The 25,000-nt window shown below is 44.7% G+C and overlaps 2 protein-coding genes across 2 annotated transcripts in view; one reads left to right on the top strand and one right to left on the bottom strand.

The window, feature by feature from the left end:
* tspan12 (tetraspanin 12) overlaps positions 1–536 on the top strand; it is a 22,828-nt gene extending 22,292 nt beyond the window's left edge. Inside the window, exon 8 of the mRNA XM_080851090.1 lies at positions 1–536. This exon is cut by the window's left edge and continues 766 nt beyond it. The gene's annotated coding sequence lies outside the window, so the exon portion shown is untranslated.
* A 6,438-nt stretch (positions 537–6,974) lies between these two features.
* Positions 6,975–25,000, bottom strand: part of kcnd2 (potassium voltage-gated channel, Shal-related subfamily, member 2) — a gene marked incomplete at both ends in the record, with an annotated part of 167,683 nt that continues 149,657 nt past the window's right edge. Inside the window, 5 exons of the mRNA XM_080851577.1 lie at positions 6,975–7,155; positions 9,861–10,108; positions 11,997–12,092; positions 20,083–20,181; positions 23,144–23,306. Coding sequence (XP_080707703.1) covers positions 6,975–7,155; positions 9,861–10,108; positions 11,997–12,092; positions 20,083–20,181; positions 23,144–23,306 — 787 coding nt within the window. The remainder of the gene's footprint in view (positions 7,156–9,860; positions 10,109–11,996; positions 12,093–20,082; positions 20,182–23,143; positions 23,307–25,000) is intronic.

Raw genomic sequence — 25,000 nt, 5'->3', positions numbered from 1 at the left:
AACACTCGGAAGGTTCCGGAATGGTTCTCAGGACTTGTGCGTGGAGGCATCTGCTTCTCTGCTGAAAAAAGGGGCTTCACCACTACTGCGGAGCAACAGAGCAAGGCTCTTCTTTTGACAGTCTTCATCTGAAACACTGAGTCTTAAAAAGGCACACACAGACACACACACACACAGACACACGCACACACTCACATACTCAAGCATACAGACACACTCATGCAATCACACACACAGGGACACAGAGGAGAGCATAGCTGCTACCATAGCCAAAGTTCACAGGAATGACACCAGTGGGCCATTTCTGTTGCCATGAAAATAATGTCTTAACCCAATGTGACTTTGAGGTACAGCAGAACACTGAGTTCTGCAATAGCCTGGAGTGTGTGCTGCACACACAAGTGTGCAGGCATCCACCCGTCATTGCTCTTAGCAGAAAACAGGCTTGGTGTTCATAGTTTAAAGACGTTTTGGATAAAGTTTGTACATTTTGCCAAATAAGATTGTGAAATAAAGATTATTTGTCACGTGCACAATGGAGTTTGGATGTTTGTAAAAGTGTGTGTTTTTGTGTGTTTGTGTGTGTGTGACCACGTACTGCATGCACAAGGACAGAATCAGAAATACTTCACATTGCATATTTGACACAGTTCTTAAAATCCCAGCTGTGAGTCCTCCGGAAAGGGAGCAAAACTTTCCCAGCACTCTTGAGAGTGTGTGTGTGTGTTTGTCATTCTATGCATTTCTGTGTGTGTGTCTGTTGGTTTTGTGAGAAAGAGTGGGTGTGTGTTAGACAGCAAAATAGAGCAAAATAGACAGTGTGTGTCTGTCATTTGGTGTGTGAATGTATGTGTGTGTGTGTGAGAGAGAAATAGAGAGAGAGAGAGTGTTTGTGTGTGTGTGTGTATCCTGGAAGTGTCGCACTCAACTGGGACTGGACGGAAACTTCAGCAGAGCCCTGGCGTGGTTCCATGCGTACCTGGGAGACGTGGTGTTGCATTTCAAAGCCTCCACCGCCTGCTTGTGTGTGCTGTGTTTGTGGGTGTGTGTGAGTCTATGTGGACTTTTTGTGTTTGTTGTGTGATACGTGTGTATGTTTGGTGTGTGTACGTTTGTGTTGTGTTTGTGCTTATGTGTGCGTGTGTGTGTGTGTGTATGTGTGGGCATTGGAGACTTGTGGTTTCGCATTTCAAAGCCTCAGCCGGCAGGTGGCTGATAGGAGTTGATGTGGTGATGAGATAGACAAGGGCGGCTTCAGAGACACACACACACAATCACCCAGATGGGAGTTGATGGGGTGATGAGATAGACGAAGGCAGCTTCAGAGAAACGGGCATTATTAAAGAGATAGGAGAAACAAACACACACACACACACACAAACACACACAGAAACTAACACACACACACACACACACACACACACACACACACACACATACATACAAACACATACGTACAAAACAAGAGGTGTCAAAGCTGTAGAAGCAGAAACACACACACATATACAGTATATACACACACACAGATACACACACACACACACACACACACACAGATGCGCACACACATATACACACACACATATACAAACACACAGTTACACACATATGCACTCACACAGAAAATGATACTGCATAAAATGTTTCGTGGTGGATGTTGGAGAGAGAGAGAGGGAGAGGAAGAAGCCAAGATTGAATCAGAGAGTTTGACTGAGTGAAACAAGACAATGGGAGGAACAGAGGAAATCAGCAGAGAAGATTGTGTGTGTAAATAAGTTTTATATTTGTGTGTATGTATGTGAGTGAGTAATTGTGTGTGTGTGTTTGAGAGAGAGAGAGAGAGAGTGTGTGTGTGTACGTACGTTTTATATTTGTGTGTGTGTATGTGAGTGAGAGACTGCATGTGTGTGTGTGTGTGTGTGTGTGTGTTTGAGAGAGAGAGAGTGTATGTAAATAAGTTTTCTGTTTGTGTGTGTGTATGCGAGTGAGTGATTGTGTGTGTGTTTGAGAGAGGGAGAGAGAGCGACTGTGTGTGTACGTAACTTTTATATTTCTGTGTTTGTGTATGTGAATGTGTGGGTGTGTTTGTGTGTTTGAGAACGAGAGAGAGGGGGAGAGTATGTAAGTAATTATGTTTTATACAAGGGCAAGAAGAAGAGACAGGGTCTTAAATCCTTCTTCCTCCCTCTGTTGTGTGATTGGTGATGTGGAGGACGTGATTTATACGTGTGTGAGGGGTGAGCAGCACTGCTGTCAGTCCTCCTTAGGAAAGACACACTGTTTCCCTACGGTCCCTGACACCCCTCTGCTCCCACTCAGGATCTGGAGAGAGTGTGTGTGTGTGTGTGTGTGTGTGTGTGTGAGAGAGAGAGAGAGAGAGAGAGAGTATGCATCTTTACCTTCTTAGTTCTTTCTGCAACTTGTCTGGTCACATTGGCCTTGATAGCTGCAAAGCATGATCTCTCTCTCTCTCTCGCACACACTCTCTCTCTTCTTCACAGTCTTCCTTTCACTCCCTTTTCCTCCGTCATCATCCCAGCAGTTGCACACACACACACCAGTGCAGGAAAAAAAACATTACTCTTTGACCTTTCCACTGAAAATAGTAACAACAGAAATAGATGAGCAGTGGGGCTGCCTGTGTGTGTGCGCGCGTATGTGTGTACGTGCGTTTGCATGTGTGTCTCTCTCTCCCTGGCCTACAAGTGTTCCTTCTCTCTGGCATTCTCCGGTGAGTGTGTGAAAGTGAGTGTGTGTGTGTGTGTGTGTGTGAGAGTGTTTGTGTGTGTGCATATGTATTCTTCTCTGGCCATCTATGTTTTTTTTTTGTATCTTTAATCAGGAGTGTGGTCTTTGAATTTGAGACCTTTATTTATTCATTTCACCTTCAGATTTCACAATGTTTTCCCTCAAACCAGCCCTCCCTCTCAAATAGCCCCGCTCGCGTGCAGATTTGCTCTGTTCCTGCTCAAAACGGTTTGTCTGCGCACAGGTACACCGTTGCACAAAAGCCCTTCTCATCACACTCAAGATGCGGCGCTAAACAAACCTCCATAGCCTTCTCCCCTGTGTGTATGGGGACTGGTGTGTGCCTCTTCTCTGTCCATCTCTCCTGTGAGTGTGTGTCTGTGAGTGTGTGTCGTTAGGCTGCAGAGATCAGCTGCACACCGTCATAAACATTCTAGTCAACTGCTGAAGTGTTCTGCATTCTGTGTTCTGAAGAGAGGTTCCATGTTCCATTATATTCTTGAAGAGTTCCATGTGCCGAGGTATTTTCTACTTGTTTATTTATTATTTCAATATATTGCAGTGGAGAGAAGAAGATATCTTGCTGGCGGCGGTGTAAATACATCAACAGATTACATATAAAAATAAAGCATAGTGTGGGACTGTCTATAAATGCTTTTTTAACTGGGGGTTTATAAACTGTGCTAAAGAAGGCATAACTCCCCATCACTTATACACTCATGGTAGCTCATATAAATGCCACAGACACAGTTATTAATATACTTATAGAGGTGTCAGGCATAGTTCACTGTAACAACATTAGTGTAATTTAATAGATTGAAAAGGCAATTATGATTCATGGAGTTGAAAGAGGACAACAAGGCTGTTTGTTTTTATCAGTATTTTAATAGGACAATGACTTAATCTATTTATTCATAGACACTTCACCGGACTAAACAATTTAGTTGTAATTTTTTTTCATATCTTTTCTCTAGGTGATATATTTTTTGTCCATAACACAAGCTGTAACAAATTCAAAGTAATCATAGATACTTGTCCTGATAATGTACATAATCTCACACAGAGGATATAAAGATCCTAGCCATCCGCTCCCAACTCTCGCATACAAATAAACCCAAACGGCAAGGCAGGGCACACTGGTCTCTGCCATAAAGGTATAAAATAGCCGCCACCAAAAGAAAAAAAAACGTTCCGTTGTGAACGCATGCAACCTCATTCTCCTCAACCATCTTCTGTTTGGTCCCTCGCTCCAAAGAAACCCACAGTTTGACCCGATCTGCTGACCCTATTCCATCACAGAAAGGCTTCCAAACCAAACAGAAAGAGACACTAGAGGCAGAGCCAGTCTAAGGTGAAACAAATGGTGAGAACAAATGCTGGAGAAGAAAATGAGATAAAGATTTACTACACTGAAGAACAATTTACTGCACATGAGCACTAGCAACAGCCTCTCATTTTTTCCATGTTTTTTTTTTCTTTTTACACCCGGAACACAGATTTAATATATAATCAACACCTTTTGAGTTTTTAAAAAATATGCATTTGTGTGATTCTATCCCCACCCCCACCCAAAACATCCCTTATTTTTTTCTTCTTTTGTACAAAGTGTGTTTTTTTTTACAAAAAGAACATTGTTGCATAAATCACATGATGAAGTACATGGGAGGAGGGGGGTTGTGTGCTGTGGTGTGTGCAGGGGAGTGGGGGCTGTCATTTTGCTCAAGGGATACACCCCCCCACCAAAAAAGATCTGCACTGACATCTTTTGGAAAGTAAGTGTAAAATAGTATATATTTTTTTCCTTAATGGCTAATGAATCTCTTTCAGTTTACACAAGACACAACGAGAAACACAGTAAGAAAGAGAGAGATAAAGAAGAAAAGAAAAAAGAAAGAGAGAGAGCGAAAGAGAGGGGAGAATACATTTTATCATTTACTTCTTCTTGTCCTTCTGAGAATCTGAATGGATTTGCTCTGATGCACTGCAGTTAGGAGAGCGTGGCAGGTGCCCCTGAAGAAGCATGAGGAATCCCAGGATGAACGAGTTACATTATATCGCAAATGTCTGTGTGACTGTGTGTGTGTGTGTGTGTGTGTGTGTGTGTGTGTGTGTGTGTGTGTGTGGGTGTGTGAGACTTTGTGTGTCTGTGAAACTTTCTGTGTGTGTTTGTGTGTGTGTGTGTGTGTTTGTGTGTGTGAGAGGGCACCACCTCAGGCCTACACTAATAAGTTCTGAAGTGGTGGTGTAAGATTGAAAAATGTGAGAAAAGCTGTCTGATCATACCTCTGAATATTCTCACCTCTGTGACCTGGTAAAGAAAAAAATGCAAACAGAGACACTATAGTATGGTGTCCTGTGAGGGTCTTTCAATGATGCATGCACCAAATCTTGGAACGGAATGGAGATAGTGCGTACATAAACCTCATCACAGTTTTACCCATTAATAGACTCTATTATTTAGTCATTTATATATATGTATATACTTTTTTTGTGGAGTAAAAGTTCTGCATATAAAAATGGAATGCCTCAAATTTGTGTGATGCTGTCTAACATCTGAACTTTGACCTTTGCCTTTGGGATCTGTGCCCCAGCGTGTCCTTGACCGTGCGAAGCGGAAATAAACAAATAAAAGGAGGAAAAGAGCTTCGCCCTAAATAAAGCTCTCTGTGACACGTGTCTGGAGCCTCAAAGTCTTTAAATGTCTGACTTCAACGGTCAACAAAACAGACATTCCTCTGCCACCCACCAAGCCAGAGGCAAAGACAACAACCCAGGTAGAGAAAGGGGGAAAGAAAACAAGTGAGAAGGATAGATATAGAGATAGATCGAGAGAAAGAGAGACAGAGAGTCAAAATGGCATCTAAGGTATTCACAAATGGCTATTGAAGAGGAATCTTTTAATAAAGTCTCAGTACAAGGTAAGAAGTGTTACCAGACCAGCTTTAGGTGCTTTAGCTTGGTAGGACTGGGCTATAACACACACACACACACACACACACACACACACACACACACACAATTTAACACATACTTGCACACACACAGCACACATACAGACGCAAACACATGGCTATCCTAACTAATCAATCAGCAAAAAACCAACCCTTATTGCTCATGCCAGTTGAGGGAAAAGAGATATTCACAAATGCAGAACATGCAAGAGGTTGGTCATAATTCTCTCTTTCTTTCTATCTCTCTCTCTTTTTTTCTCTCTCTCTCTCTCTCTCTCTCACACACACACACACACACACACACAGACACACACACACACACACAGACACACACACACACAGACACACACACACACACACACAGACACACACACACACACACAGACACACACACACACACTCTCTCATAATGCCATAGAATGAATCACAAACACTGAAACAGACATATGTGATGTGTGTTTATGCACACAATCCCACTACCATTCTCTTTCACACACACACACACACATACACACACTCACACTCACACAAACACACCGACACACACACTCAATCCACAGACAAATCTAACACCTAAATAGCCCATCCTCAGAAAAATAGGAGCGCAAGTCTTTTTCTTTGCTGTCATAGTACGCAGTAAACAGCCAATAATATTCCTCCAGCACATGGTAACCTCCCCAACCCCGCCCCCCACCGACATAAAACAACATCCTCCCCCAAGACAACCCAAAAGCCCCACCCCCACCCAAGCATTCACCCACCACCACCTTAAGACAACGAATTAAAGACACACAATACTCAGAAAAATAGTTAAGTATGGTAATGATAATATCTCCTCTACGAGTTAAAAGCCTAATGAGGCCCATCACGCAGCTGCGTCAGAGGGCCCATAGGCTCCATCACAGAGCTTTGCCCGGGGTTCCCGTGCATGGCATAGCTTTGCACCGCAGATCCCAGCACAAAGCAGAGCTACGTATAGGAACAGAAAAAACAGTTCATCTCCTTCTCGCCTTTTCTCCTCCTCCCCCTCTTCCTCTCTTTCTCCTCCTCCTCCTCCTCCGCTCTCATCGTCGTCTCTCAATCAATCCCTCTCCTCAGCGGAGGTGGGGTGGGGTGGGGTGGGGTGGTTCAAAGTTTATCCACTTCCTAGTTAAAACTCAACTCCCCTCCTGGCATCTACGTGTGAAGGGCCACAATTAAAAAGCTGGTTGGAGCGCAGACGGGCGTGATGTTGCGTAATGTGACGCGACACTGCGTGGCCTGATGTGGTGGTCTCTATAGCGCGGACACGCGCACGATGTTGCTCTGCAGGTAGTCGTGGGTGCCGGCCGAGTCGTTGCCCTGCTGGGAGGTGACCGGCTGGTTCGGCCGGTTGATAACCGCTGCGGTCAGGTAGGGCTGCTCCGACGAATTCAGAGGCATCGTCTCCCCAAACTTAGCATTCAGACTGGAACGACTGCAGAGACAAGGAGAGAGAGGGGCGAGGGGGAGAGAGAGAGAGGAGAGGGGGAGAGAGAGAGAGGAGAGAGAGAGGGGAGAGAGAGATGAGAGGGGGGGGGGGGGGTGGTGGGGAAATGGGGGAGAGAAGGTGCTTATGAACATGAACACTTATTCAAAGCTTCTCAAATAAATAAACAAATACAAACAGAGAAAGAGGAGAAAAAGAGGGAAATAGTTAGATAGGTAGAAAATATACACACAGCATGAGGACATTATAACTGGGTTGGCACAGACTATGCGAAGTATAATATTGCATTCTTCTGCTCTGTACTTAATACAAATTGTCCATCTTTTATACTGTAAACACCTGATGAATGTACATGACTTAAATTGCATACATATACACCATCCATCACTTTAACTGCATACTTACTACACACTATCCATCACTTAAACTGCTTGCTACACACTATCCATCACCTAAACTGCATACTTATACACTATCCATCACTTAAAATGCATACTTATACACCATCCATCACTTAAACTGCATACTTATACACCATCCATCACTTAAACTGCATACTTATACACCATCCATCACTTAAACTGCATACTTATACACTATCCATCACTTAAACTGCATACTAATACACCATCCATCACTAAAACTGCATACTTATACACCATACATCATTTAAATTGCATACTCTTTTGTCACATAAATGTCAACACAATACATACTCTTACTTACATGTATACTTGCAGACTATGAATTTGACACACACACACACGCACGCACGCACGCACGCACGCACGCACGCACGCACGCACACACACACACACACACACACACACACACACACACACACACACACACACACACACACACACACACACACACACACACACAACACACACACACACACACACACACACACACATTCTGTCTGCTAGGGTTGAGTATACATGAGAAAGCATGTCTGACTAAAGACAAATCTTTAAACAAATAAGTACTGTATCTTTTATATAACCCAGTTTTTGATGTTACAAGAGGCTGTCTGAGGGAGACCAAAAAAAAGGCGTGAGAGACGGAAAAGTCTGGGTCTTTTTAAAAAGCTCTTCAGACTTTTAGAATTAGGGATTTATCTAGAGAGTTTACAGCCAGAATCTTTCTTCCTGCCCATCGAGAGGCCATTAGCATAGAGTCAGTACAGGCTTGATCTCCGACAGTTAATTCTAAAGTTAAGTACAATAATCTCCAGACACAGGGATTGAATATACTCTTATCAGTGGATTTAGGAGGAGAGAGGGAGAAAGAGGGAGAGAACGAGGGAGGGGGGGTGGGGGGGGAGGGAGTGGGAGAGAAAGCAAGTGAGAAAGATAGAAAGGAGAGTGGGACAGAAAGTGATAAATAAAAAAGATTTAGATATGTCAAAAAAGAGTGAGATAGAGACAGAAAGCGAGTAAAATAGAGATGACAGAGGGATGAATAGAGGGGATGAGGAAAGTGAGGAGTAGTCTGGGTTGGCAGAGAGAGAGAGGGAGAATGGAAGGGATAGAGAGACAGAGACAGACGGAGAGAGAAAGCAAAGAAAGAGAGAGTGATATCCAACTCCCTCTCGCCCTGCGGATTCGCCCAGCTGTCGGATGAAACTTTGCTCTCAGTGTGAGGAATTAAGGAAGGGGGGGGGGGGCACACAGCTGGACATTTCTGACATTCCACCCCTCCACCCGTGTCGCCATAGAAACACCCCACCGCCTTAAGCACTCTGTCATATCCTCTGTGCAATCCTGTCAGCACTGTCACCACCTGCTTTACCCCACACATGCCTCTGCCCTCTCCAAACAATGTGTGTTGTGTCCCCCCCTCCCCTCCCCCCCGCCACACACACACGTGCCAGAGGCCTCTTTCAGACCAACATGGTACTGAGTATTTACATGATACCTGTGCGTGTGTGTGTGTGTGTGTGTGTGTGAACCTGCTGGACATGATCCTCTCTGATCTGGATGTGTGTATGTGTGTGTTTGTGGGCCTTCTGGACACCATCCTCTCTGATATGGATGTGTGTGTGTGTGTGTGTGTGTGTGTGTGTGTGTGTGTGTGTGTGTGTGTGTGTGTGTGTGTGTGTGTGTGTGTGTGTGTGTGTGTGTGTGTGTGTGTGTGTGTGTATATATATATATGTGTGTGTGATTATGCTGTATGTTGCATGTGTGAGTGAGCACAGATTGGTGTGAGGGTCTTAAAAGCCCCTGTGCTTCTCTGAGCAGCGCTGTCTGAGGGAATTTCCCAGACTGCCTCTCACACAGACAGACCTGCCAGCCCACTCACAGCCCAGAGCCCAGAGCCCAGAGCCCACTACCAATCACGCTCTGTCTGAGGCCACTCGGCCCACTCCACTCAGATAAACAAGCTCTCTCTGTGTGTGTGTCTGTGTGTGTGGGTTCGGCACAGACATTACCATGAGTGTCTTCAAAGGCATGTCTGGCATTCTAGCGCACTCATCTACAGTACAAACACACTCACACACTCATCTACAGTATAAACACCCCCCCCCCCCCCCACACACACACACATACTCATCTACAGTACAAACACACTCACACACACACACACACACACACACACACACTCATCTGCAGTACAAACACACTCACGCACATACACACACACACACACACACACACATTAATCTACAGTACAAACACGTGTGTGTGTACCTGTTGGACACTGGCCTCTCTCTGATCTGGATGGTGCTGAGCTCCTGGATGCTGCCGCGGCGGGAGTTCATGTTGGCGTTGGCAACGGTGAAGCTCTTCCTCTTGTTCCGCCGCGAGCAGCACGACGACAGGCCGCCGCCGCCGCCTCCGGTCGCCGAGGAGACGGAGGAGGAGCGAGACGTTTGCTTCACCATGGTTACCTCCAGGCAGCTGGTGTTGTACGTCTGCTCATCCACAAACTCATGGTTCTATGAGAGAAAGATTGAGAGAGTGAGGGAGAGAATGTGTGTGTGTGTGTGTGTGTGTGTGTGTGTGTGTGAAACAACAACCATCTATTTGCCCTTTTTAACTTTGAACCATTACTTTGACCTACTTTGTGAAATAATTAATACAGAATATTTTTAATACTTGAGTGATGAATGATAAATTGTCTTACAGAATTATAAATTGCACTTGAGTTCCCCTAAGTGCAAGAAAGATGATGTAAGAGGAATAGATAGAGAGGAGAGAGAGTGAAAGATAGAGTGAGAGAGAGAAAGGGAGTAAGACAGTCAGTTCTCTTTGTTAGGGGTCTGAAGCCTGAGGCCGTTGAAACAGAGAGACAGAGAGTGACAAGAGGAAGGGAGAAAAAGTTTTAAAAACTTCATTCCTAAAAAAAAATGAAACAATCAACCTAAATCATCTCCCAGAGGCTGTACGGTTCACTGTTACCTCTCTCACAGTCCACTGTATGTGTGTGTGTGTGTGTGTGTGTGTGTGTGTCTGTGTGTGTGTGTGTGTGTGTGTGTATGTGTGTGTGTGTGTGTGTGTGTGTGTGTCTCTGTGTGTGTGTGTGTGTGTGTGTGTGTGTATGTGTGTGTGTGTGTGAGAGAGTAAGAGAGAGTGTGTGTGTGTGAGAGACATAGAGTGTGTTTGTGTGTGTGTGTGTGTGTGACAGAGATGTGTGAGAGCCTCTGCTCTGGTGTTAAGGCCTGTGGCTGTACTGTTGCCTGTGACAGAGACTTTGACTTTGACTGTGTGTGTGTGTGTGTGTGTGTGTATGTATGTGTGTGTGTTGGTGTGTGTGTGTGTGTAGACTCTGCTCTGGTGTTAAGGCCTGTGGCTGCACTGTTGCCTGTGACAGATGGAGCAGAAGGTCTTTGACTGTGTGTATGTTTGTGTGTGTGTGTGTGTGTGTGTGTGTGTGTGTGTGTGTGTGTGTCTGTGTGTGTGTGTGTGTGTGTATGTGTTTGTGTGGGTGTGTGTGTGTGTGTGTGTGTGTGTGTGTGTGTGTGTGGGTATGTGTGTGTGTGTGTGTGTGTGTGTCTGTGTGTGTGTGTGTGTGTGTGTGTGTGTGTGTGTGTGTGTGTGTGTGTGTGTGTGTGTGTGATTGTGGGTGTGTGTGATGGAGCAAAAGGACTCTGGTGCAGGCCTCTCTCTTAGCATCCCTGACAACAGTCCTCAGGACCCCACCAACCTGGGCTGACCTTGCAGTGCCCGAGTAGAAAAAACTACCAGGACTGCTCTGGGGAAACAGCTGTTGGTCTGTGAACAGATTTCAGGCTCAAAGAGAGTGATGGAGTCGTGGGCAGATAAAGAAAGAGAAGGATAGAGACAGAGGGAGGGAGAGAGAGAGTGAGAAGGATAGAGACAGAGTGTGTGTGTGAGAGAGAGAGAGAGAGAGAGAGAGAGAGAGAATGATAGAGACAGGGGATTTGGGTGGTAGAAGGCGACAGGTGCACTCAAACCTGAACAGCAGGTTGAAAAGAGTAGCCACTTATCAAACACACACACACACACACACACACACACACACACACACACACACACACACACACACACACACACACACACACACACACACACACACACACACACACACGCACACACACCACTTTATTATTCACACACCCAGTTAAACACCCAAATCCATCCAAACACACACACACACACACCCCCATCCAAACACACAGACACACAAAAACACACACACACACACCTAAACACACACAAACACACACACACACACACACCCATTCAAACACACAGACACACAAAAACACAGACACACACACATCTTAGCACACACACACACACACACCCAAACACACACACACACACACACACACACACACCCAAACAGACACACGCTCTTACCGTGGTCTTCTCCAGGCAGTGCAGCAGGTGGTGGTGGTGCGTGTCGAAGATGGGGTTGGCCTGACTCACCAGGGCCTGACCCGCCTCCTTGGAAGCCTTCAGAGGAGACAGAGAGGCACACAGCATTAGCGTTAGCACTAGACCACATGAGAAACTCAGGAGGGGGAGAGAGGGAGGGATGGAGGGATAGAGAGATGGAGTGAGAGAGATGAAGGGAGAGAGAGATGGAGGGAGAGAGGGAGGGATGGAGAGATGAAGGGATGGAGGGAGGGAGAGAGAGATGGAGGGAAAGAGGGAGAGATGGATGGATGGAGGGAGGGAGGGAGAGATGGAGGAAGGGGTGGAGGGAGAGAGAAAGGGAGGGAGAGAGGGAGAGAGAGATGGAGGGAGACAGGGAGAGATGGAGGGAGAGAGGGAGATATGGAGAAAGGGATGGAGGGAGAGAGAAAGGGAGGGATGGAGGAAGGGATGGAGGGAGACATGGAGGGAGGGAGGGATGGAGAGAGAGAGAAAGGGCAGGAGAGAGAGAGAGAAAGGGAGGGAGAAAGGGAGGGGGAGAGGGAGGGAGGGAAGGAGGGAGAGCTGGAGTGAGAGAGAAAGGGAGGGAGAGAGGGAGGGATGGAGGGAGAGATGGAGTGAGAGAGAAAGGGGGTGAAAAGAGAGATATGGAGTAAGGAGGTGTGGTGAGAGAGGGTGACTGGGAGTGGAGGTGTGGAGAGATAGGGAGACTAGGAGTGGAGGTGTGGAGAGATAGGGAGACTAGGAGTGGAGGTGTGGAGAGAGGGAGACAGAGAGGAGGAGACTGAAGGGAGGTGTGGAGGAAGGAAGATAAGCAGAGAAAAGTCGGAGTGTGACCAGTGCTCGCATCACAGCTCAGAGTGTTCCAGGGTGCTGGAACTCCATGAGTGTGTCGGAGCGCCTAAACACACGCTACACACACGCCTCTGCTCCTGCTCATACACACAGACACTCTTCGCCCTCACAAACACACACTCCCTTAATACATGATGATGTCACAGAGTACTCACACCTCAAAGTCAGCCCATGGGACTCGAAAATTTGTGTTTGTGTGTGTGTGTGTGTGTGTGTATGTGTGTGTGTGTGTGTGGGTATATTTGTGTGTTTGTGTGTTTTTGAGAGTATGAAGCAGACATGCTGAATTGACTGCTGTAATGTTTTGAGTTGATATCGTCTTTGATGTAACTTGAGTTTTTGTGTGCATGTATTTGCATATTTGTGTTGTGTGTATGGCTGTATATATATCTGTGTGTGTGTGTGTGTATGTGTGTGTGTGTGTGTGTGTGTGTGTGTGTGTGTGTGTGTGTGTGTTTGCACGCACTGAGCCTCAGTTGAGCTGTGAGCATCCCTGTCCACACTTCATTAGTCTGAGACATGTTAGCTTATTTGAGAAGGACTCAACGTGAAGCAGGAGACAACAGCCATGACAGTATTCACTGCGTGTGTGTATGACCATCTTCTCCCACACACACTCAGAAAACACTGCCCTTTTTTCTGTGTTTGGGTGCGCAGGCGGCATGTGTGTGTGAGTGCATTTGTTTGTCAGAGTGTTTGTATGATTGTAGGAGTTTGTCCATGTTTACTAATGTAAGTGTGTCAGTAAGTGTGTGTGTGAACGCACGCTTTAGCATGATCACACATGTTGCGTCACATTGATTCCACCCTTGATGGAGCTTGCCAGCCAATGACATGCAACCTGAGACAATTTCATTCCTCCAATGGGACAGCATCCACGGCACACTCTGATGATGTCATGAAACACATAGGCCCGGCCATGTCCACAGCAGTGGACCAATCAAAATGCATGTTAAAAAACGCATGAAGCAGACAGTAGTAGTAGCAGTAGCACTGGTAGTGATGAGAGCTATAGTAGTGGTAGTATCAGAGGTAATAGTAGTGGTAGTACAATTACAAGAAGCAGATACAGAAACAAGTGAAAAGACAACAAAATGAAAGTAAGAGATGGAGAGAGTTATATGAGACGGTGGAGGGGGGTGGGGGGCTGGGTTGGGGTCCTTGTTGCCTGAGGCAACGGCCATGGCCCCAATGCGGTGCATTGCCATTGGCCACAGGTCACATGGCTTTCCGACACCAACGTACAGTCTAGGTGGGAGAGAGAGAGAGAGAGAGAGAGAGAAGATGAAGCACCATAACCAGAGAGAAGAGGAGAAGAGATAGAAAGAAGAGTAAGAGAGAGAGATAAAGGGAAGAGAGAGAAGAGAAAGAGACAGATAGAAAGAGAGAAAAGAGGGAGAAAGAAGAGGAAGAGAGAGAGAAGAGGGAGCACCATAACCAGAGAGAAGAGAAAAAGAGAGAGATAGAGAGAGAGAAGAGGAAGAGAGAGAGAGAAAAGAGAAAGAGAAAGAGAAGAGGAGGAGAGATCGATTGAAGAGGTAGCACCATAACCAGAGAGAAGAGGAAGAGAGAGAAAGAAGAGGAAGAGAGAGAGATAAAGGGAAGAAAGAGAGAAAGAAAAGGGAGCACCATAACCAGAGAGAAAAGCAAGAGAGAGATAGAGAGAGAGAAAAGAGGAAGAGAGAGACAGACAGAGAAGAGGAAGAGAGAAGAGGAAAAGAGAAGACTCTGGAAGCTGAGGAATATATAAAAAGAGAGAGGCAGGACTGGAAAGATAGACAGAGAGAAGAGAGAAATTAGAGATAAAAAGAGTAGAAATAAAAGAGGGAAATGAAGAGAAGGGCAATTAGATTAGATCATAAAGGTAAAGGAAAGAAAAAGAGTGAGTTATGTGTGTTTTAGATGTTAACCACACTGCAGTTGTCAAAATATACCATCTTTCAAAATATGACATTTATCTGAAATATACCAACTCTCAGAAATATACCTACCAGCACTCAAAGTATACCATCTCTCAAAATATACCAACTCTCAGAAATATACCAGCACTCAAAATATACCAGCTCTCAAAATATACCATAGCTCAGGTTTATACCATTTATCCGAAACATACCAACTCTCAGAAATATACAAGCACTCAAAATATACCAGCTTTTAAAATAAACCATCTTTCCGAAATATACAGACTCTCAAAATATACCATATCTCAAAATAAACAATTTCTCCGAAAATAAAAATGCGGCTTTATAAACTTTCTCAAATTATATCTCTCTTTCGAAATATAGACTTACAGTAAATACTTCACTGTCCCACTTTGACAGTCTTGAATTTGAAGTGAAATACTACATTTTAAGTAAAATACAGGACCTATCTGCAGATACTCTTGTGATACATAGGTGTCTGGCTCATATTTGCAGGTGGGGACAATTCTGATAAAATGGCTGTCTTTGCAGAGCAGATGGTCTTTATGTCATTTGGTGTCACTTGTGTAGAATTGTATGTGTATCATCAAATATCTTTTAGAGTGAAAAAGTATACTTTGACAACAGCACCAAGCGCCCAGGCCATGAAACCTGAGTGAGGAAAGCAAGAGGTAGATAGATGGATAGATAGATAGACAGAAAGATATATAGATAGTTAGTTAGTTAGATAGATAGATAGATCGCTAGATAGATAAATAGATAGATATAGATATATATATATATATATATATATATATATATATATATATAGAGAGAGAGAGAGATAGATAGATAGATAGATAGATAGATAGATAGATAGATAGATAGAAAGAGTGACAGATACAGTACTGTGCAAAAGTTTTAGGCAGGTGTGAAAAAATGCTGTAAACTAAGAATGCTTTCAAAAATGGAAGTATTAACAGTTTATTTTCATCAATTCTTCATAAATTAACAAAATGCAGTGAAGGAACAGAAGAAATTTCTAAATGAAATCAATATTTGGTGTGACCACCCTTTGCTTTCAAAATAGCATAAATTCTTCCACATACACTTGCGCACAGTTTTTGAAGGAACTCGTCTAAATTGTTCCAAACATCTTGGAGAACTAACCACAGATCTTCTGTGGATGTAGGCTTCCTAAAATTCTTCTGTCTATTCATGTAAACCCAGACAGACTCGATGATGTAGAGATCAGGGCTCTGTGGGGGTCATACCATCACTTGCAGGACTCTCTGTTCTTCTTTAAGCTGAAGATAGTTGTTAATGACATTGGCTGTATGTTTGGGGTTATGTTCCTGCTGCAGAATACATTTGGTGCCAATCATACGCCTCCCTGATGGTATTGCATGATGGATTAGTATCTCCACATGCAGAAATGCAGCCCCAAACTGGAAAGGAACCTCTACCATGCTTCACTGTTGCCTGCAGACTCTCATTATTGTACCTCTCTCCAGCCCTTTGGCGAACAAACTGCCTTCTTCTACAGCCAAATATTTCTAATTTTGACTCATCAGTCCAGAGCACCTTCTGCCATGTTTCTGCACCCCAGTTTCTATGTTTTCGTGCTTTGTTCAGTCACTTGGCCTTGTTTCCATGTCGGGGTAGAGCTTTTTGGCTGCAACTCTTCCATGAAGACCACTTCTGGCCAGACTTCCCCGGACAGTAAATGTCTGTACCTGGGTACCACTGGTTTCTGCCAGTTCTGAGCTGATGCCACTGCTTGAAATCCTCCGATTTCGCAGGTAAATAAGCTTGATGTGTTTTTCATCAGCTGCATTAAGTTTCCTTGGCTGACCACTGCGTCTACGATCCTTAACGTCTTCTTCAAAAGAGCTTGAACTGCACATTTTGAAACCCCTGTCTGCTTTGAAATCTTTGTCTGGGAGAGACCCTGCTGATGCAGTATAACTACGTTGTGTCTTGTTGCTTTGCTCAGTCTTACCATGTAAATGGATACAAAATAAACATTTATTGTTTACATTTTTCAAAGCATTCTTAGTTCATAGCATTTTTTCACACCTGCCTAAAACTTTTGCACAGTACTGTATATACAGCAGATAAAGAGACAGATAGATGGATAGACAGAAAGATAGATAGATGGATAGACAGAAAGATAGATAGATGGATAGATAGATAGTGAATGAGAGAACAGGAAATGTAGAGACAGGGACATGTTCATGAGGACGAGAGATTGAAAACAAACTTAATTGGGAGACTATAAAAGAGCGAGAGAGATAACTAGAAGAAACAGAAGGCAGAGGACTTAGGGCCTGATTTACTAACAGGATTGCGCCCATTTCTGGCGTAAAATAGCGGTGGTAAACATAAAACGGTATTTACTAAGGGGGCGCATTTGAGTAGAGTCGCATATTAACGCTTTAAGGGTGTGTACCTGCCAACAGGTGGGATGGCACGGAGACGTGGGTGGTAACGTAGGCGTGAAGCGCACTTTAATGGGAGGAGTGCGCCTAATGATGTATTGTGTGGTATTTACTAAACTGCCTGGCGAGCACACGTCTCTGATTTGCGGGCTAATTCTCTGCCTCAAAAAAGCACGTCTTAACCAGGAAGCGCATTTCCATTGAGTCTGAAAACGTTGATATGGCAGAAGTTATAAGAGCAAGGCGAAGAAAGAAGACAGAGACAGCGCACAGAAATATTTTTTTCAACTCGTATAACACATTTTCAGTTAAGCAAACCACAAATCATTAGACGGTACAGGTTAACCAGCCACGCAATACTTCAATTACTGAACCAGATCAGAGACGACATCAAACCCTCCAACCGGAGATCACATTCCATTCAATCAGTTGGTAAACTCTGGACAACATTGCAAATATTGGCATCGGATCATTTCAAACAGTTATAGCATCAGCAGTTGGTATATCTCAGCCTTCACTCAGCCAAATATTCACCCAGGTACTCGACGCATTGCTACGGCGCACTGGTCAATATACATTTCCATACTACGATAGCTGAAATTAAACTTTCCGAACGTAATTGGAGCCATTCATCGCACCCACATGCAAACAGTCCCACCTTCAATCCACGAACACGTTTAACGAAACAGAAAGCACACATATTCAATGAATGTCCATGTCATATGTGATGCCAACATGACCATTACTTACGTGGTAGTGGTCTGTCCATGACAGTTTTATCTTCCGAAATAGTGCCATCTTTCCATGATTGAGCAACGGTGATTTTGGAGAGGCCTGGCTACCTGGTAAATGTATTTGTTTCAGTGGGGATATATTGTAGTGAACCCATGTCCCTTGTAGAACGTATTAATCTCGCCATGTACACATCTATATTGTTATAATTGACAGTTTATGCATTAATGCCACCAATAGCATATTATTTATAATCGTGTTCTTTTAAACATCTCGCTGTAGGTGATGGCGGGCAGTGATTAAGCAAACGTGAACCAATATATCTATATCCTCTTCGCTGAACCTTAGTTTTTTCTTCCTTGAATCTCCATGGTGGCAGTAACTTGCAGGCAATTTCTCCAGTCTTTTAACGGTGCGCTAAATAATGATTGCCCAGCGCGATTCTGGCTTCATAAATATCACGGAAAATGCGGGGAAACACCGTGCGTTATTGTGCACCTGGCAAAGGCGCTGATTAAGCTGCGGCCGCAAATCAATGTTAGTAAATCAGGCCCTTTACAGAACGGAGTAAGCACACAGCGCCCAACGCGGATGTGGTTTGATAAATACCACGGAAAATGCGCAAAAACACTGTGCGTTAATGTGCGATCGCAGATTAAGCAGCGGTCGCATGTTAGTAAATCAGGCCCAAAATGTCAAAATGACATTTCAATCAAAATGTAAAACATTTTTTTACAACTGCTTACACCCATTTTCTGTAATTTCCAAAACTGGACACACAAAGCACAAAACTACACATACAAAATGCAAAACACTACAAATATTTTGCAAAATGAAACGCTGCTTTCAAAAAGCCATAATCCCTAACTTTTGTGTCAATGGCAAACACAACTATTAATATGGTTACACTCTTGCAATCAACGACTACACACTACTGTGATGAACCTAAAACACTCCTGTCTTAATTTGTTTAAAGACTTTTGCCGTTAAAATGTTACACGGCACTTTATAGAGCAATCTCACAAAACCGGTTACAAAAGACTATATACTGTATCAACACAAATATAGAGTTCAGATATATTTCCAAAATACTGTAGACCAAAGTGTTGTACACACACACACACACACACACACACACACACACACACACACACACACACACACACACACACACACACACACACACACACACACACACACACACACACACACACACACACACACACACACACACACACACACACACACACAAACACACACAATTTTCTTAAAATTGTTACACAAAAAATGGTCATTTAGGGTCCCGAACGTTGTTACCTTAACAAAGACTTTTGCAGTAGAGTGCATTACGTACCAACACAGTGATGTGTTCAGTACGGAAACATGTTCAGTGTCAAAGTGATCAGTATAGAAACACTTGCACAATATTTTATAGTAGGAGGATTTCGTAAAAGGAGGTTATGGAAGGCGATTAAAAGCTGACCCTTTGTACGTGATCGTACCAAGCCTCCTATTGGGTTTTGTCACAGCTAATCATCAAAACCCCACAACCAATGTCCTCCTTTGAAACTTGTTTATGTGTCCTGCATTTTGAGGGGCAGTTCCTTACAAAGTTTACAAGGGTTCAATGTCTGAAAGTGAATGATGATTTGCTTTGCAAAAAGTGTGTCATGAAATTGAAAATTGAGTGAAAAGCTTACAGTTTTGGACATTTCGTATTTTTTGTTTTGCTGTTTGAGTGACATGTACAAATATGTGTTAGCAGTTTAAAAAAACGTAAAAAAGAGAGATGGACAGAGACAGAGAGGGACAACAGATGAGGAAGAAAGTGAGAGGGAGTGAGATTTAGAGAAAGATAGAAAAAAGAGAAAGAAAGCGAGAGAGAGGAGTGCAGCAATTAGAGAAACACCTGAATGAGAGAGTGAGGTGGTGGGGTAGGGGTGGGGGGGGCGGGGTGGGGGGGTGCAGGCAGAACTAGTATCTCCTCACCTGACGCCCCCCCCCTACACCCACCAGACAGAGGTGAGATGTTTTGAGAAAGAGGTTTCCGCATGCACCAGCTGGTCATGTCACGACCCCCGATCCCACTCCCACCCCCCTGAGAGAGAGAGTGATGGGTGGCTGGGTTTCCGTGGTTACCTCCTCGTCAGCATCAGCCAGGAGCCCGTTGCGTTTGTACTGGGAATAAGCGCTACAACCGCCACTCTTCTTCGCATGAATTCTAGCAAGCTTGGATTTCTGTTCGGTGAACAAACACACACGTCCTTTTAAGCCGGCATTCCCGTTGGCTCCCCCTCCTGTGAGTGTGTGTGTGTGTGTGTGTGTGTGTGTGTGTGTGTGTGTGTGCAAATGGTTATTACTGCAACAGTTGTTGACTTATGTGAGATATGCACATGTAGACATGCAACACACATGTAGACACACACACACACACACACACACACACACACACACACACACACACACACACACACACACACACACACACACACAAATACACACACACATACACACACTCTACTACACACAATTACATAGAAACACAGAGTTGTATGATACTCTGATAAGAATCCTGTGTATTTTGGTAAACAGGGTTCAGTATCAGTCACAAAGAGTCTTCCTCAGTCCTGCTCTCTCTCTCTCACTCCCCCATACCCCTCCCCCACCTCTCTCTCTCTCTCTCTCTCTCTCTCTCTCTCTCTCTCTCTCTCTCCAGTGAGTAAGGGGAAAAACAGATTGTTGTTTTTGGGAGCCCTTGTCATGCTGGTTTTTCCGTTCTGTCCTTGGCGGACCGAGTGGGGATTGAGATATCTCTCTTCCCCCTCCCTACCGACTGGGCCGTCTCCTGTGGCTTGAGTGTGTGTGTGTGTGTGTGTGTGTGTGTGTGTGTGTGTGTGTGTGTGTGTGTGTGTGTGTGGATATGCTTATGTTTGTGTGTGAGTGTGTATGTGTGTTTGTGCATGAATGTGTGTGTATGTGTGTGTGTGTGTGTGTATATGTGCCTGTGTGTGAGTGTGAGTGTGTCTGTGTATATGTAAGTATGTACAGTATGTGTGCGTGTATGTGTGTTTGTGTCTGTGCGTGTGTGTGCATGTGTGTGTGTATGTATGTGTGTGTGTGTGTGTGTGTGTGTGTGTGTGTCTGTGTGTGTGTGTGTGTGGGTGTGTGCAAGAGTGTGGAGGAGGGTTTCTAAGGAGCAGGAGCCCCATCCTGAAACAGCATGTGATGTGGCCTGTCGCATAGCGAATGCATTCAAATGGCCACCGAGACTCTTTTACTGCAAATAGAGTCATGGCATGTGCCTTTCTCCTGTCTCTCTCTCCTTTCCTCTCTTTGTATCGCTGTCATTCTCTCTCTTTCTCCTTACCTCCACCTCTCTCTCTATCTCTTTATTTAATTGTAAGACTTTTCTTGCACTCCCTTTCTCGCTCTCCTTCCCTTTCTGATGTTCTCCCTCTCCTACTCCTCTCTATCTCTTTTCCCCCTTTCTCTCTCCCCCCTCTCTCTCCTGTCATATACACATACACACACACACACACACACACACACACACACACACACACACACACACACACACACACACACACACACACACACACACACACACACACACACACACACACAAACATGCACGCACGCAGCACACACACAGACACTACCTCTGTCTGATACCGTGGGCTGTGGTCTTGGTATGTAGTCTTACTGACTGATCACCCCACAGAGACCCACAGTTAACATACCAGAGTTTGTACCACACCACACACACACACACACACACACACACACACACACACACACACACACACACACACCGTCTCACACACACACACACACACACATAGACAAACAGACGCACACACACACACACACACCGTCACACACACACACTCACACACACACACACACACACACACACACACACACATACACCCTCACACACACACACATACACACACACACAACCCCACAATCTCACACACACACACACACACACCCATATATACACACCCAGAGATGAACACACTCAAATTGGGAGCACCATCAAGGACTAATGTAGACAAACGTGCACACACAAATATAAACAGAAACACACACACAGTCTCAAACACATCAACTATATGCCCGCATGACGCACAAATGTAAACCTCCACCAAATGCACACATGTGACGTCTTCCGTACATGTTCAGGTACAAACATGCTCTTGCTGTCCAAGACCCCATTCACACTAGTCAGTTAATGCATCACATGTCAGCGCAACATCCAGATACGATTGAAGCAAATTGGGTTTACTGAATTGGCCACATCAGTGCCACTTGGGATAGATGGGATCATGTTGCGTTGACCGGCTTCCCACAGTCAATGTTCCGTGCGTCACAGGCTGGCTCTAATTCAGCCTCCTCTAAAGAAGCTGAATCCTACATACAGTCTGCTTACATGTTGTACAAGGATGTCCTTTAAAGGATTGACTAAAGCTCACAACACAGTATTGTTAGATTCGGAGATATGGATACTAAAATCTTTGTTTAACTGTTAGCCAATATGCAATATCCTATTTCCCCACTGGTGTGGGATAATTCAGTAACTCTCCCACTTGGTGATGAAACAGTATACCGTCGGTATAGGATACCAGTCCAAGACAATCAGTGTGACTCAGCTACTCTCTCACTTGGTGATGAAACAGTATACTGTCGCTATAGGATACCAGTCCAAGCCAATCAGTGTGACTCAGCTACTCTCTCACTTGGTGATGAAACAGTATACTGTCGCTATAGGATACCAGTCCAAGCCAATCGGATCCGATGTTGGATGCATGAAGTGACCATGTGTCAATGCGGTCATAGATAATATCAATCATATGGCCAAAATCATACACTGTGCTGCATCTCACATACAGACCTTGCATGTGTTTCTAGGTGTGTGTATATTGTGAGTAGTGATTTAATTAGCTGGTTGTGACTGAGGTGGATATGGATTCTATATGACCTCCACAGGTTGGTGTGGTTTTGATGTATGTGTGTGTGTGTGTGTGTGTGTGTGTGCAGCCTCCTTGGTTTCAGCGATTCCCCTGCGGAGGGTCTTCGGTGTCGACTGGGGGTCAGACGCACCATTGAGAGGGAATGGGGGTGGGGGGGGGGGGGGGGTAAGGTTTGACATTTCGGAGGTAAGGAGGAGCCTGGTTCGGCAGAGACAGACGTTTACCTTTTGGGCGCGGCGTTTGTCTGCCCGCTGACTCTGGTGGTAGATGCGGCTGAAGTTGGACACGATGACGGGCACTGGCAGAGCGATCACCAACACACCACTCAGGGAACAGATGGAGCCAAACACCTTCCCTACAATGGTCTTAGGAACCATGTCCCCGTACCTGCAGGAGAGAGAGGGGGAGAATGGAGAATGGAGAATGAATCAGAGGGAGAGAGAGAGAGAGAGAGAGACAACTTGTTGTTAGGTAGCTGTAAGATGCAATGTATTGATTTTTTGTTGACTTTTTTCCTGTCGTCAGATTAACCATTATTTCCGTGATATTTCAATTTCTTTCAAGAGATTTGAATGAAAGAATGGAAGGTATTCAGTAAAAACACAAGACAACATCAGAAAAGACACCAATACAACATAAGAACATCTGCTACTTCATTGGCCACTAGAGGGGACTGTTGTGCTGTGGACCAGCGAACCCAACTGCCTCAGTCATTCAGTGTGAAGGTAATTTCGGCGTCTTTCTTCTTCTCTTGCTCTTATCGCTTCCTCTCTCTGGGACCCCTGCCCTTCATCATCCTCCACCCAAAAAGTTTCAAAATGCATGTGGTGTTATGAAGATGTGGAACGACACGGTGAACCAGAGGAAAAGTTGCGCTCTCTCTCTCTCTCTCACACTCACACACACACACACTCACTCACACACACACACACACACACACACACACACACACACACACACACACACACACACACACACACACACACTTCCACAAACTGTTGAGATACAACCGTCACGGCCTACTTTCATTTCTCTTCCTTTCCCTCTCTTTCTTCCTCTTCCTCCTCTTTTTCATTCAGATTGAGGCAGTTGGCTGCCAGCATTCTCTCCCTCTCACACAAACACACACACACACACACACGTTCACAGTTCTCTAAGAAATACTTATCTCCTTCTCACACACACGCATGTTCCCTCTGTGACATAGTTAGCAAGCAGAGTGAAGCCACAGACACGAACACACACACAAACACACACACACTTGCTTCCTAAATTGTGCCGTGTATTTTCAAAGCAGTGCAGCGTGCAAAGTGATGGCATAGCTTTGCCAGCCTTTCAGCGCCACACTTGAAATGTGTGTCGTCACTGTTCCAGGTATAAGAGAAAAACGTCTCTTCTCCCTACCTCCCTCTTTTCCACTCTCTCTTTCTCTTCTTTCCCCCTCCATCCCTCCTTTTCGCTTTCTCTTTTTTATCCCTGCCTTTCTCTTTTTCCTCTTTCCCACTCCCTCTCACTTTCTTTTCTTTTCTTTCTCCCCCCTCCCCGTCTCTTTCTCCCTATCCGTCTCTCCCTCTCTCCTCTGTCTTTCTAGCCATTAAAAAGATGCTTATGCAGAAGTTAGCTCGGGTCTTCCTTTCCTTGCTCTTTAAGCTCATGTAAATCCTGGAATGTGGGCTGATGGATCACATAAACCCACTCACACACACACACATTCACTCACACATACACACACACACACACACACACAAACACATGCATACATGCTTAGATAGACAAACTTACACACATGCATACGCCCACAGCACACAGTCATGCAGGCACACACACACACACACACACTAACACACATATATCCATATATATACGCCCACAGCATACACTCATGCATGACAGTCACATTCAAACACACACAACCACACACACACACACACACACACACACACACACACACACACACACACACACACACACACACACACACACACACACACATTGTGAAATCCTGCTCAGTCCTGTCCACCCTATCCCGGTGAGTCACTAGCCAATTTACAACCAGTCGCCTCCCCGCACTGCTGTTTCTA

This window comes from Sprattus sprattus (assembly GCF_963457725.1).
Source record: "Sprattus sprattus genome assembly, chromosome: 14".
Taxonomy (NCBI): Eukaryota; Metazoa; Chordata; class Actinopteri; order Clupeiformes; family Clupeidae; genus Sprattus; species Sprattus sprattus.
The sequence above is the reverse complement of the archived record's forward strand: the minus strand, read 5'-3'. Positions and strand labels throughout refer to the sequence as shown.